Source organism: Terrapene carolina, unplaced genomic scaffold (genome assembly GCF_002925995.2).
Source record: "Terrapene carolina triunguis isolate 2854851 unplaced genomic scaffold, T_m_triunguis-2.0 Scaffold85, whole genome shotgun sequence".
Lineage (NCBI taxonomy): Eukaryota > Metazoa > Chordata > Testudines > Emydidae > Terrapene > Terrapene triunguis.
The window spans coordinates 55,303,698-55,316,305 of NW_020664436.1; the positions used below are offsets into that span (position 1 = coordinate 55,303,698).

The 12,608-nt window shown below is 41.6% G+C and overlaps 1 protein-coding gene across 1 annotated transcript in view; it reads right to left on the reverse strand.

Moving 5' to 3' along the window:
* LAMA2 (laminin subunit alpha 2) overlaps positions 1-12,608 on the reverse strand; it is a 337,406-nt gene that overhangs the window by 192,213 nt on the left and 132,585 nt on the right. Inside the window, exons 13-14 of the mRNA XM_029911052.1 lie at positions 7,488-7,589; positions 6,670-6,881 (exon numbers count right to left, since the gene is read on the reverse strand). Coding sequence (XP_029766912.1) covers positions 6,670-6,881; positions 7,488-7,589 — 314 coding nt within the window. The remainder of the gene's footprint in view (positions 1-6,669; positions 6,882-7,487; positions 7,590-12,608) is intronic.

Genomic DNA, 12,608 nt, shown 5'->3' on the forward strand with positions numbered 1-12,608 from the left:
TCTCTTGGAATTGTTTTGGCATCTCAACGATATGGCTGATATTTATCTCAGTGGCAACTAGCTCTAAAACCCCTCACTAGTAACTTTCTTTCTATTCCTTTGAAAAAATTAAGGAGCCAAATAATCATCATTTTACTCAGTCAGAGAAAATGCTCCAATATTCCGTGCTCTCCATAAATGATTTGGCAAAACTTTAAGTATTATTTTTATTATTTAAAAAATCTTCACTCAAAAATGTATAAACCAGCAAGTCAAGAAAGTACATCATCACAGCTGACAGCTATTTTAATACTAATTTGAGTTGTAAATGACCCCATCTCCTTGCACACTGTGACAGACTGCGCACATTTTTTGGTGAGTCCTGGAAGGGACCATGCATCCCCGCTGCACCCTGTTTCAGAGATATCCCTCTGGCAGATAGCAGGCTTGGATTTGTGGGTTGATTCTCAGCCAGGCCTCAGAGCATAGGCATAGTTTGGGTGGGGAAGGGGACAGGAGGCTGCTGCCCCCAAAAACTGCAGCCTGGGGAAGGCACAGAATATCCCCCCCACACATACACAACTGTGGCCCCATTGGCCTAACTGGAGCTGTCCCCTCCCCCCAAATATAGAAGTCAAACTACACCTATAGCTCAGAGGTACTCCATTTGAATTAGTGAGGTGCAGCTGACCTATTTTCACTATTTCCAAATAGTTTTTTTGAAACAATGGTAATTTTTGTGAAAAAAAAAATCAATGTTCACTGAAAAACTGAAAATTGTTTGGTTTTCAAACAAAAAAGTTTGGTGTTTTGGTTGCCAAAAACTGAAAAAAAATGTTGATTTGAAAAAACGTGCGCACACAGTCAAAATTTTCTACAGGAAAAAATAATCTATTTCCCCAACCAGCTATATATGGATTGCTCCCAGAGAGAAAGAGGGGAACAGATGCCCCGCTCTGGTGCTCTAGCCGGGGAGTGGGGTCAGGGACTTGCCCCACTCCACGCGGCACCAGGAAGCAGCAGTATGTCACCGCTCTGGCTCCTACATGTAGGAGCAGCCAGGGGGCTCCGCACACTGCCCCTGTCCCAAGCAGTGCCCCACAGCTCCCATTGGCCAGGAACCACGGCCAATCGGAGCTGCGGGGTGGCACTTGCAAACAGGACAGCATGCAGAGCCACCTGGCTGCGCAGGAGCCGGAGCGGGGACATGCCGCTGCTTCTGGGAGTTGCTTGAGGTAAGCGCCACCCGGAGCCTGAACCCCTCCCAAGCCCCAACCCCCAGCCCCAGCCCTGATCCCCTTCCCGTCCTCAGAACCCCTCAGTCCCAGCCTGAAGCACTGTCTTGCACTCCCAACCGCTCATCTCCAGCCCCACCTCAGAGCCTGCACCCCCTCCCAAACCCCAAACCCCAATTTCGTGAGCATTCATGGCCCACCATACAATTTCCATACCCAGATGTGGCCCTCTGGCCAAAAAGTTCGCCCACCCCGTACTAGAAGCTAGAGCAGGGAATTTGGGGAAATGTAAGAGCTACTCTGTGTGGTTTATAAGGGAGTTATTTTTTGCCATGGTTTGAATTTATTGCATGGAAGAAATGCACAGCTAGAGACTTTTGCCAAATTGGGGTCAATTCAGACAAAACCTAGAATCCCTGCAATAAAACTCAACCCAGAGAGGGTGAGCTGAATTCACACCTGAGTCTCTGGCAAGCTCCCTCTCTCCTTCATTATTCCACCATGCTTCTTGCTACAAACCAGTTGTGCAATTACATTTTTTGAGTTCTACTTTCCGTGAACAATCCCTAGCCCTTCAGATATTAAAGAAACATGACTGAAAAGCTAGAAAAAGGCACAGAATAAATCAAAGAATTTAGAAAGAAAGACCTATAAACAAAACAAAAATTGCCAGTGAAATGTTGAATCTCATTTGCCTATTGACTACAGCTGGTCTGCTCCCAGCTCTGTGTAATATAATTTAGAACAATGAGAAACCGTTACACACAGAAACATTTCACCTAATATTATTCCACACTTGTATTCACTGAATACTTCCAATTTTCATTAGGTTCTGCTGTTTGCTAAATGGGATTTTAATGTGTTTAACAGTTTTTAGTGTTAAACAGTTACTCATTGAAGAAAGCTGCAGTGCATTTTTTCCACTTCATTGTTGTAATTTCTATTCCTCGGTGCCATTCTGCATTCATTAAAATACATAATGCTGGCAGCAATGGAGCACTGGATCCTGGAGATACATGAACAATCTGAGATTCACCATCTAGACCAAATATTTAAACTGACTGTTACTGTCAGCAGGCAACTGCTGACTTCTAAATACAAATAAGATTAAAAAGGAAGGAGACATTTCAGACAGTATCAGCATAGTTTACTGCCTGCTATGGCAAGCATCTGAATCACATCAGCTGCGTAAGGAACATGAGGTAGTGACCTGAGCATTGTTCATTTGTCTTTTAGCTAATTCTGTATGTTTAGGGGACCCCACTGCTTTGCCTTTCCCATCCTCCTCCCCTCTATTTTAGTGATGAGTCTATTTCAGATTGTAAGTAATACATTGTCTTGATCAGGATTTCTAGAACTGCTCTCCAGTGCCCATCTCAGTCTACACCACATTTACATTAGCTGCAATGGCAAATATTAACAGTGAAGAATCAATGTTATTACTACAGGCTTCCTTGGAACAGAGTCTAAACAATACTGGATTAAGTAACATGACACAACAGAGCTTTTCAGTTCTGTCTAACTACAGTAGATACACTTTAAAAGTTCGATCAGTTCGAAAGATTCCACCAGCTCTAACAGAGTCTCCCAATTTAGGGAGAAAAGCAACAATCACTTTCAAACCCTCTGCTGCATTTCACTCTTCTCCTCATGTTTTTATCCTCTCTAAATGGGCTTTTATTTAGATGTTAATTTGAGGACATTTCCTAATCATGAGATAACTACATCCCTAGCTTTAAAATAATCCACAAGACATTCAAGATCAAATGCTGTTGCTTAGTCAAGGGCACATTAGTCGTTAATAGGAAGTATTCTCAAATTATCATGATACTGAAATTTTTACGGCTTATTTTTTTATCCTTCTGTCAGGATAAAAAATATAGGGGGGTGGGGATGATCTTCTGGTTAAGGCTCAGGCTGACTGGGACTCAAACACCTGGGTTCAATTCTCAGTTCTGTCTGACTTTGTGCAACTCATTTACTCTCTCTGTGGAGAGATTCTCAAACACAAACTATCAAATCACCCTTGAAAATCCTTGCAGATGTGATGTCATTAGAAGTTTGAATATTTGCTCTATTTAAAAGAACAGGGTATTAAAGCTACTGAATTTCTGCTGCTGTTCTGAGGTAGAACTTACCCACTGGAGAAACCTAATAACCCTCAAATGCTTACCAGATGGGGTGGGACTTCTGCATCTCTGTCACACCCCCAAGGAACATTTTCACACATACACTTTCTTTTTTCACACTCCTAGTCTTGGGGCTATCTGAGCTTTCTGGGGAAGTCTGACTTCCTTCAGAACCCATCAACACTAGTCTTTAAACAGCCAGAAGAGTCACTGCTGAGTGACACAAAGCACACAGACTCTTAAAGATTTTCCCTACAGTACTCCCAAGACTTGTAGGGCCAAGGGAACGGGAAATAAAGTTAATGTTTAGCCAAATCCTTTATGGAGAGAACAGAATATTATACATTTATTTTAATGTGCAAGATTATTATTGAGTGTTCATCCAATTGAGAATTGAATCAGGTATTTTGCAAGATAGTAAAGAGTATTACCACGTAGCCCCGGAGCCTACAGTATTTTATTAGAATGAAATGGAATCTAACAGAAAATAACACAGTCAGACCTAGGCACTCACTGGAAATTGGCAGTACATGTGTGATGTAATGGACAGCAAAAGATCAACTTAATTACAGAGGCCCTGGGTGAAATCTTAGCAAAACTCCCATAGACTTCAGTGGGAGCCTGGGTTTCACACCATGTCTTCCTCTGTATTGTACAGCACTGAGCACCCTGATGGCACTCAGCTTGCTCTTTGGTTATCGTGGTTTACTATCTTCAGAGTTTGAAAGGCTTTGCATGATACTAGTGGTATTATAAACAAACACAAAAAGCTACTTTAAACAATACTAATGGGTGGATCACAGATTTACCAGCCACTGCTGTGTGTGGAAGGGAGGCTGTACCATCAGCATTGATTAGGAGTATTATGTCTGTGGTGAACACAGGCAGAACATCCCCAGAGATGGTGGGAGATGTGGACTGAGAGCAACTCAAAGTCAATGTTTAGCCAAAGACAATAAAAATAGAGAACACTCTTCTAAATGACTAACAGCTACTTTTTTATCATAGCCCTTGTGGGACCTGCATTTTCAACCATAATCCCATTGCAACTGGAGGGAGACTGCCACAAACCTGCAGAGCACTTATTAGGGATTTTTATTCTGACCCATCCATATGTTCTCCTGGTGAGCTTCCCTAAGGATACTTCTCAGCAGAGAGGTTTCTTTTTCCATGAAACTTTCAAGTGCCCCCAAAATGCTTTGCACCATCTCAGCAGCAAAGGGGCTTCCTTTAAAGGGGAGGCAGTGTTACCTAGTGGATAGTGCACTGGACGGGGAATCAGGAGTCCTGGGTTCTGCCAGCAGCCGCTGGAATGCCCTGGCAAGTCCCTTCAATGGTGGGCCCCATTTTACAGACAGGGAAAATAATATTTGCCTTCTTTTACAACGTGCTTTGAGATCTGCTTTTGAGAAAAAGTGCTTATAAGAAAAGTATTACCATGTTTCTGAGAGTCTGGGGTTCTATGCATCTTTTCATAATGTTTAGCTATCATATTTAACCTGCATGGCACAGTTTATGAATCAGCATATTAGCTTTAAATGTTAAAAGGAGTACTCTGTCAAGAAGAAGACTGTGGGGAATCAAAAGGGGAGTGGAAACTTGGCAGGCAGGACTCTAGGCACTACTTGGGAGTTTGTAGGAGGAAGTTTTAAATAGAGATCGGCCCATGCCAAGACACTCAGATTTGAAACCCCCTGACCTTTGCTGAAGTTTGGATCTGGAGCTAAACCTGGTGGCAGGCTCTCTCCTCCACAATGCGTCAAACTAAAATGCCAGATACAAACACTACTAAGTTGAGGAAAATTTAGATCTAGAACCAAATTTTGCAGCTTCGCTTGTTCTCAAGTTTAAAGGAGCAAGACACAGAAAAGTGTCTTAAGTAACAAAGTAGGAGAAAGGGAAGGAAGAGATTAAAGAAGCAAGATCAAATGTTACAGGGACAAATATCCCTGGACATCTGTACAAAAGTTGATGTCAGCAAGCTATATGTCAGCAAGCAATCTTTGTTTAACCCACTTGGAATTAAAACAATGGCTTTAGTGATTTAAGACACTCTGCACAGTTGCAAAATCGGTATTTATTTGCTTTCAAATTATTTGCCATGTTTCAGCTGGATACCACTTAAAATGATTAAGTTTTAAGCTCCCTAAGCAAAGGTGTGAAATTGGAAAGTATTGGAAATGTTAGCAGATGCTTCCATATACTATATCTAGGAATCTGTTCTAGTGGAACAGGGCAACACAGAGATTTTGATTACTCTCCTCTTTCAGATAGTACTTCATTCAAGACAAGTAATCACAGGAGTGCAGTCAGCTCTCTCTACCTCCAGTTGGTTTAGATCACTGAAGTGACTGGTTTGTGGGTTAGTCTACACTTCAGATATTAAACCCTAGGAGTGGAAAACCACAATGCAACATAAATTGGAATTAATTCCAGTACCAAGTTTTACAAACATGATTCAAGTCCCTGAGCAATAGTGTATTAACAAAGGATAAATCTACAGTACCAGGAACCAGGCTGACTTTTGGCCCACCTGCAGTGTCCACTAATGCACTAACAGAAATTTCAAATCCAATGCTAGCTTTATACATGGAACCACAGAGTTTTGTAGGTATTGGAGACTGCACACTGCAGCCACCTAGATGGGATTGCTGCTGTGCCAGCTCATATAAAGCTCCTCAGTGCACACATCATTCATTTTATAGAAAGAGTTCAGAAGACTTCAAATGAAACCATTGATTTTAAGAAGACCAGACAGCAGAATAATCTGACATAAATCAGGGGGAAAGGTTTGGGATTACCTAGTTGTAGATACAATGCCAATTTTAAAAAATATCCCTCTAGCTACGTTTTGTCAATTTGTTTTTTATTCATGTGGAGTGCTAAAGGATCCCTCTCTGATGCATGGTCTGAACATCCTGGCATAGTCTATTCTTTAAATGAGGAAACAAAAATTAAGATCTTCCTCTCATACCCAAGGCATCTCAGCACTATGAGCCATCAGAATCACTTATCATATACAAGGGAATTGCAGCGCTTCAAAATAGATTTATTTATAGAATTGTGATTCTCTCTTTAATAGTCCACATGATTTCACTTTGTTGTGGGTTTGCCAGTAGAAGCTGAAAAATACAGAGTCAGAATGGGAAAAATGCAGACTATTTGAAAATGTTAAGACTTAAATAAATGTTAAAGATTTAATTGAGGAAAAATAACAATAAGCATCCTTCTAAATTACACCAACCTCAGCCCTGCACAAAGAGAAAATAAAAGCATTCATCAGAGGGCCTGCAGAACATTGTCATACATGCAGTTCCCACATATACCTGTAGATGGCAGACATCCCATAGCTGTATGTGGCTCTTATGAGGAGCCTCTTTATATTTGCCAGCACAGTCATGAATTCCCTTTTGCTGACTGGAGAGTCAGTGCCGTGTACAGTAAATAAGTCCGGTTTCAGCACAACTTCTTCAGTGTGTTCTTCAAATGGCTGTAGGTGAATGCCCTCCTTTGAAGTGCTGATTCTTAAGCCAGCTCCCTAGAGAGAGCGATGTGTTAGGGATATAATTAAATATAAAAAAGGGTAGAAAAGATGCTGTATCATTGTAGATATTTGGTATAAAGAAGAACTGTAAAGCATATTTTATAAGAACAGTCTATATCAGGAATGCACTGGATTTTCCAATGTTCCTGATATGAACTTTGTTGCAGAAAGTCACTGCATGCAAAATCCAGGTAACCCAATTGGAACCCAGTGGCATGGCTTTGCATAGGTATGAGACAATCCAGATAACCCACTGAAGCACAGTATACATGATACTATATAGCACAGATGTTTAAAGTGTGATATTGGTTTAAAGTGTCTGCAAATGCTATTTCAATCAACAAATGTATTATATGTCTTCATTTTTCTTGCTCATCATTACAAATGTAGTCTACAATATTTTCTAACATTAGTAGAGGTACTTAGTCTTGCCTACCCAGTTTTAAGTCATTAAGCTCTGATCCTTATTTATTGCTGTAAATTGGCTGCAGACACACCTTTACATGTCAGTTTCGCCTGCTCACTTTTGGATACTACTACCCTTCAGTGTTCACAGAAGAGATGGACAAAAGTCAGTTTCTGGAAATGGAAATACTTTACCTCTATGATGATATCAGACTGCAGTATTGTTTGAACAGCTTCTTCCTGCCCTGTGAGGTCATAGGAGATGGTAAATTTTAGATGCCCTCCAGCAGCTGGTATCTACAATAAAGCAGAATGATGCTTATTACAGGATAGGAAACGTGCCTTTAACCATTATGGGTTACTCTTTTCCTATGACGATATTTCCAGGAAACGGACTTCCAGTGTTGTGAAAGGAGATGTGGATGATCTAGTGCTTCAAGCGGGAAGTCCTTATGAACCATTCCCTCCCTGCCCCAAGCATGAGTGGACTCACTCTCACCTACTAATATTTTCCCCCATGCCAGGCAAAGGTTGCAAATCACTCCAAATGCAGTAAAACCAAGCAGCAGCAGTTCCTCAGAAACAGCTTTGAAATCTGTGCAAATACGTCTCCCTTCACTCTGCACTGTAGAAGGCTAAGGGCTGTTTCAAAGATAGGCTTTGAATGTGTTTCAGCTACTTTAGCCCACATTTGGTCCTTGCCTTCTTAAGAATCAACCAATCAGCCTTTTGTACAACACCTCACATAACAGGGTCCCCCTGATCCAGGACTAGAAATGCTAGGCACTACCATAACACAAATAATAAGCAACAATAATAATAATTAATAATGGATACAGCAGCTCCTATTCTGATGCAAAATATACCCATAAGGCAAACTGGCATAAAAGAAAAAGAGTTTTGCTTTCGTATCAATTGTAACCTAAAATAGAAGAATGTAATAATCTGTCCTCATGCAGTCAAACAAAGGAATGCTATGGTTCTTTATCTCAGCCTGACTCATTCTCCATAATAAGAGGCTAATAACCTCAGGTCATATCATGTCATTTCAGTATATTTTTCCTAGTCTGTTTTTGCACCCAAATTCAGGGCCCTGACAATAACCTTCCGGAGAAAAATCACAACGCATATAGTTCATTTTTAGGACAGGAATCAAAACTGCCGTCATGAATGACTGAATTCACTGCAAATACAGCAGTTTTTCTTTGCTTATTGCATCAAAACACTGTAAAAAAACTGTTTTTTTTTAAATATGAAAAAGTCTCTGTTTTGTATTCCAGTGTAACATCTCCTCTGAGATGAACAACCTACAACAGCAAACTCCCTGCCCTTCCAATCCATGTTGCTGACCACAGAGCAGTCTTATGAGTATTCTGCAGGAAGAACAGTATGATTATTCTCAAGGCTGATCCAAGGGAACAATGTGCTATATTCTATCATTCATCATACTGGATGTTTTACACAGCGTGTTTGCACACGTGTAACAGAAAGCAAAGGACGCTCATATTTTCCTGTGCACTGTATTAAAAGAGAGGGGGAAAAAAATCATTCTCCTTATTTAAGATCCATCAGCCTATTTTAGATCACATATGGAAGTATAAAAATCTGTGGATTTAGGCTGTATAGTTAGTAGCCATGTGAAAACTACAAGAGGCTCCCAGGATTCATTAGCAACCAAAAGTTTGGATATGTATCCAAATGTTATCCAGACCAGTTGGGTCTACAAAACTACCTCCAGCCTCTGGTGACACCAAAAACACCTAAAAAAACCCAGCCTCTAATGCAGTGCTTTGGCATTTCTGTTTCTAGTCCTGACTGAGTCTGAAGGGATTTAGGACAGGGCCGCCCCGGGGGGGGGGGGGGGGGGGGGGCGGACGACAATTTGCCCCAGGCCCCAGGACCTGCAGGGGCCCCCACAAGAATATAGTATTCTATAGTATTGCAACTTTTTTTTCTGGAAGGGGCCCCCGAAATTGCTTTGCCCCAGGCCCCCTGAATCCTCTGGGTAGCCCTAATTTAGGAGAATGAAAAGCAATAGGAAAGCAAAGATAGTCAAGCTTTTTTCAACCTCAGAAAGGGTCTAAATCAGATCAGTTCTTATTTTGTCTAGTTAATCTCAGAAAGGGTCTGAATGAGGTCAGTTCTTATTTTCTTTAGTTGACCCGTCCCTTTTTAGCTAGCACAGATAATGAACACATGAATGCAATATAAATTCTCAGTGGTCACCCCTTCCACGCATAGTGCCACCACAGCTAGAAAAGTTAGAAGAGTTTCTTTAAATGCCACCATAATGGTAGCACAGGAACGCCAATGTTTCAAAGTTGTATGTAGTGTTGCTGTAGCTGCATTTTGGTCCCAGGACACTAGACAGAAAATGTGTGTGAGATAATACCTTTTATTGGACCAATTAATGTTGTCTCTCTCACCAACAGAAGTTGGTCCAATAAAAGATATTACCTCACCTACCTTGTCTCTCTAATGTTTCAAAGTGGCACTTACAAGGTACCTTGGTCAGCTCTGGAAGTGTATTTTACCTGGTATTCTATGCAATACTGAAGTGGTTAAAAATACAACTGAAGTCTCACAATATGATAGAAGTTATCACTTACATTTGCCATTGTTTTTGAATGTACTAGCCTTCCTCTGTTGCAACCTAGGTTTAGTTACAATTGAAGTCATGGGTAAAAACGAATGTGGTGGTCTCGTCTTTGTCTGATATCAACTATCTTCATTTAGGAAGGGCAATTCTGTTTTTTATTCTGGTATCTTTATGAACTACCATCATGGCATCTGGGCAATTTAATAACACATTTAAAATTTCATGACATAAAATAGTCACTTTGAGGCTATCAGTTTAAATTCATGAACTGTAGTCCTGCCATCACTGTGCTACATAAACAAATATGCCTCATAAGAACATAAGAATTCCCATATTGAGTATGACCAGGTCCATCTAGCCCAGTATCCTCTCTCTGACCGTGGCCCATACCAGGGCCTCAGGGGGAAGTATACAGAACAGGGCAATTCTGCTACCTTCTTACCTGGCAAGCAATTTACCATGTGGTTCTCCTGGTCATCACAAACCCAACTATCTGTATTTCTAAAAATTGGCTCCTCCACTGCTATTGCCTGTATCTTCCTAATAATTAGAATCCCGTCTCCCCACCCCCCAACAGGGATATCCTCAATGCGAGAGGATACCATGACATTATCTAAAAGATGCTTCCCAACTATGGGATCATTTCCCTCCACTCCAGCTTCATGGTCTCCTGCCCCAGACTTTCATTCTCCTTAATAGTACAGGGCTGTTGGACAAGAGGTGGGACTGCTATATGTCTTCTGTGTACCTCTCTGTCTCCCTTTGCTTTCAGAGCCTGTACTCTGTCTCTGAGGGCTTTGAGTTGCATGCACACATACACCATCTGCCTGCAAGGCAGGTAATCATACATATTGCACTCAGTGCAATAAATTGGGTAGCCCCCACTCTGATACTGGTGTTCTATCTGCTTTTTTATTCAGCTTAAGTTTAGAGGATGTTTGTGAAATGTATTGGGATCTCTTTATTCCATCAATTACTTTTCTTGGGAGTTTGGTGCCTTTCTAATTGTTAAATCCTTCGGACTCCTCTCCCTACAGTTAAACCCTCCTTACCTTAACAGCTCACTCACTTGCTATGCAATCTCTCACTCACTCTGTCATGGGCTTTCTCTGCTCTCATGAGCCCTCTACATTTATAGCTTTGGCTAGGCCAGACCTGCTCCCATCCTCCTATTGATTACTCTCAACCGAGAATGACCTACCACTGATCTTAAACAATTAAGTTCCAGATCCAGTCAGCAGGAGAAACACAGCAGATCTTAACTTCTGCAGCAGGACACAGGACGGTAGGGAATTTCTCACAAATTTGGATCCTAGACCATTAGGGATTCTAAATATTTTGCAACTGACACTTTTTAAATTGTATGTGGAAGTGAACAGGAAGGTTGAGAAGAGCATAGAGCCAGCACTTAAAGTTGTCTGAAAGAAGTGGGAGGGCCCTATCATTTTCTGCAGAAATGAGAGCATTATCACACCTGCCTGTCCATCCCCCCTATCAATTTTACCCCCACATCTGTTCTGCTCCACAGCTCACCATCAATTCTGACCCACGCCCCCTATCAATTCTGACCCCACATCTGTTCTGACCCTGCTCCACCCCCCACCCGTGCATCAACTCTGCTCCTCCAGCAACTGTTGGGGCTCCTTCCTCCCCTCCTGTGAAATGAGTTTGGCTCCTGAGGGGAGAGAATTGGTGAAAACAGCCAATCAGAAGGAATTCCACATGCCCCCCCAGGCAGGGCTGAAATATGTGCCCCTCCAAGACCCAGCTTGAGCTGTGGAAATTTTATTTTCTGGGTCTGCAAGTGCTTTCAAACAGGTACAAACTAAGCATGGCATGGAGTACTAGTGAAAAATACTCATATAAACCCAACCCAACATTCAGCAGAACTGCTGCACTCTGCATCATCTGAAGAACCTAAGTCCTCTTTCAAGGGTCATCTTCTGAGTTCTTTTTAACACCAACTACAGCACAATGTCATAGTCTATCTTGATGGTGACAAACACACAGATCGTTGAGGCAAGCACCGCTGCTTAAAAAATTGGTAAGAATTTTTTGGTATTTTTTTCCCCACAGAATTCTTATCACCATTTTTCATGAAATTTCAAAATGTTCTGACCAGCTCTGGTAGCAAAGTCTGCATCTGAGTGGAAGGGCCACAGCTTCCTGGGGAAACCTAGATGACAATAGGCATGACAAATTGCTGCAACTATGGCCATGATCTAGAAAACCATGTAAGCATGAATGGAACTACTCACACTCTTAAAGTTAAGAGTTTTGATTAACTGGGGTCCATCAGAGAATGCAGATAAAACAAATGATGGAGCAAGACTTCCCCATTTCTCCCTACACAGCAGAATGACTTCTATCTTATCTGGCATAAACATAGCCCTATCTATGGTGTCCCTAGCCTCTGTTTGCCAGAGGCTGAGAATGAGTGACAGGGAATGGATCACTTGATGATTACCTGCTCTGTTCATTCCCTTTGGGGTACTGGGCTAGATGGACCTTGGGTCTGACCCAGTATGGCCATTCATACGTTCTGTGTTACACACTGTTAACAGAGAAAACTAGAGAAGCCAGATTCAACAAAAGAAGATGTACAACCAAGTGCCATCCACATATTGCTGGCACTGCATATTGTATCATCTCATTTTCTCCCTCAGCAACAATACTCTACATACATACCGAACAGGAGGGATAACAGAATAGAACCA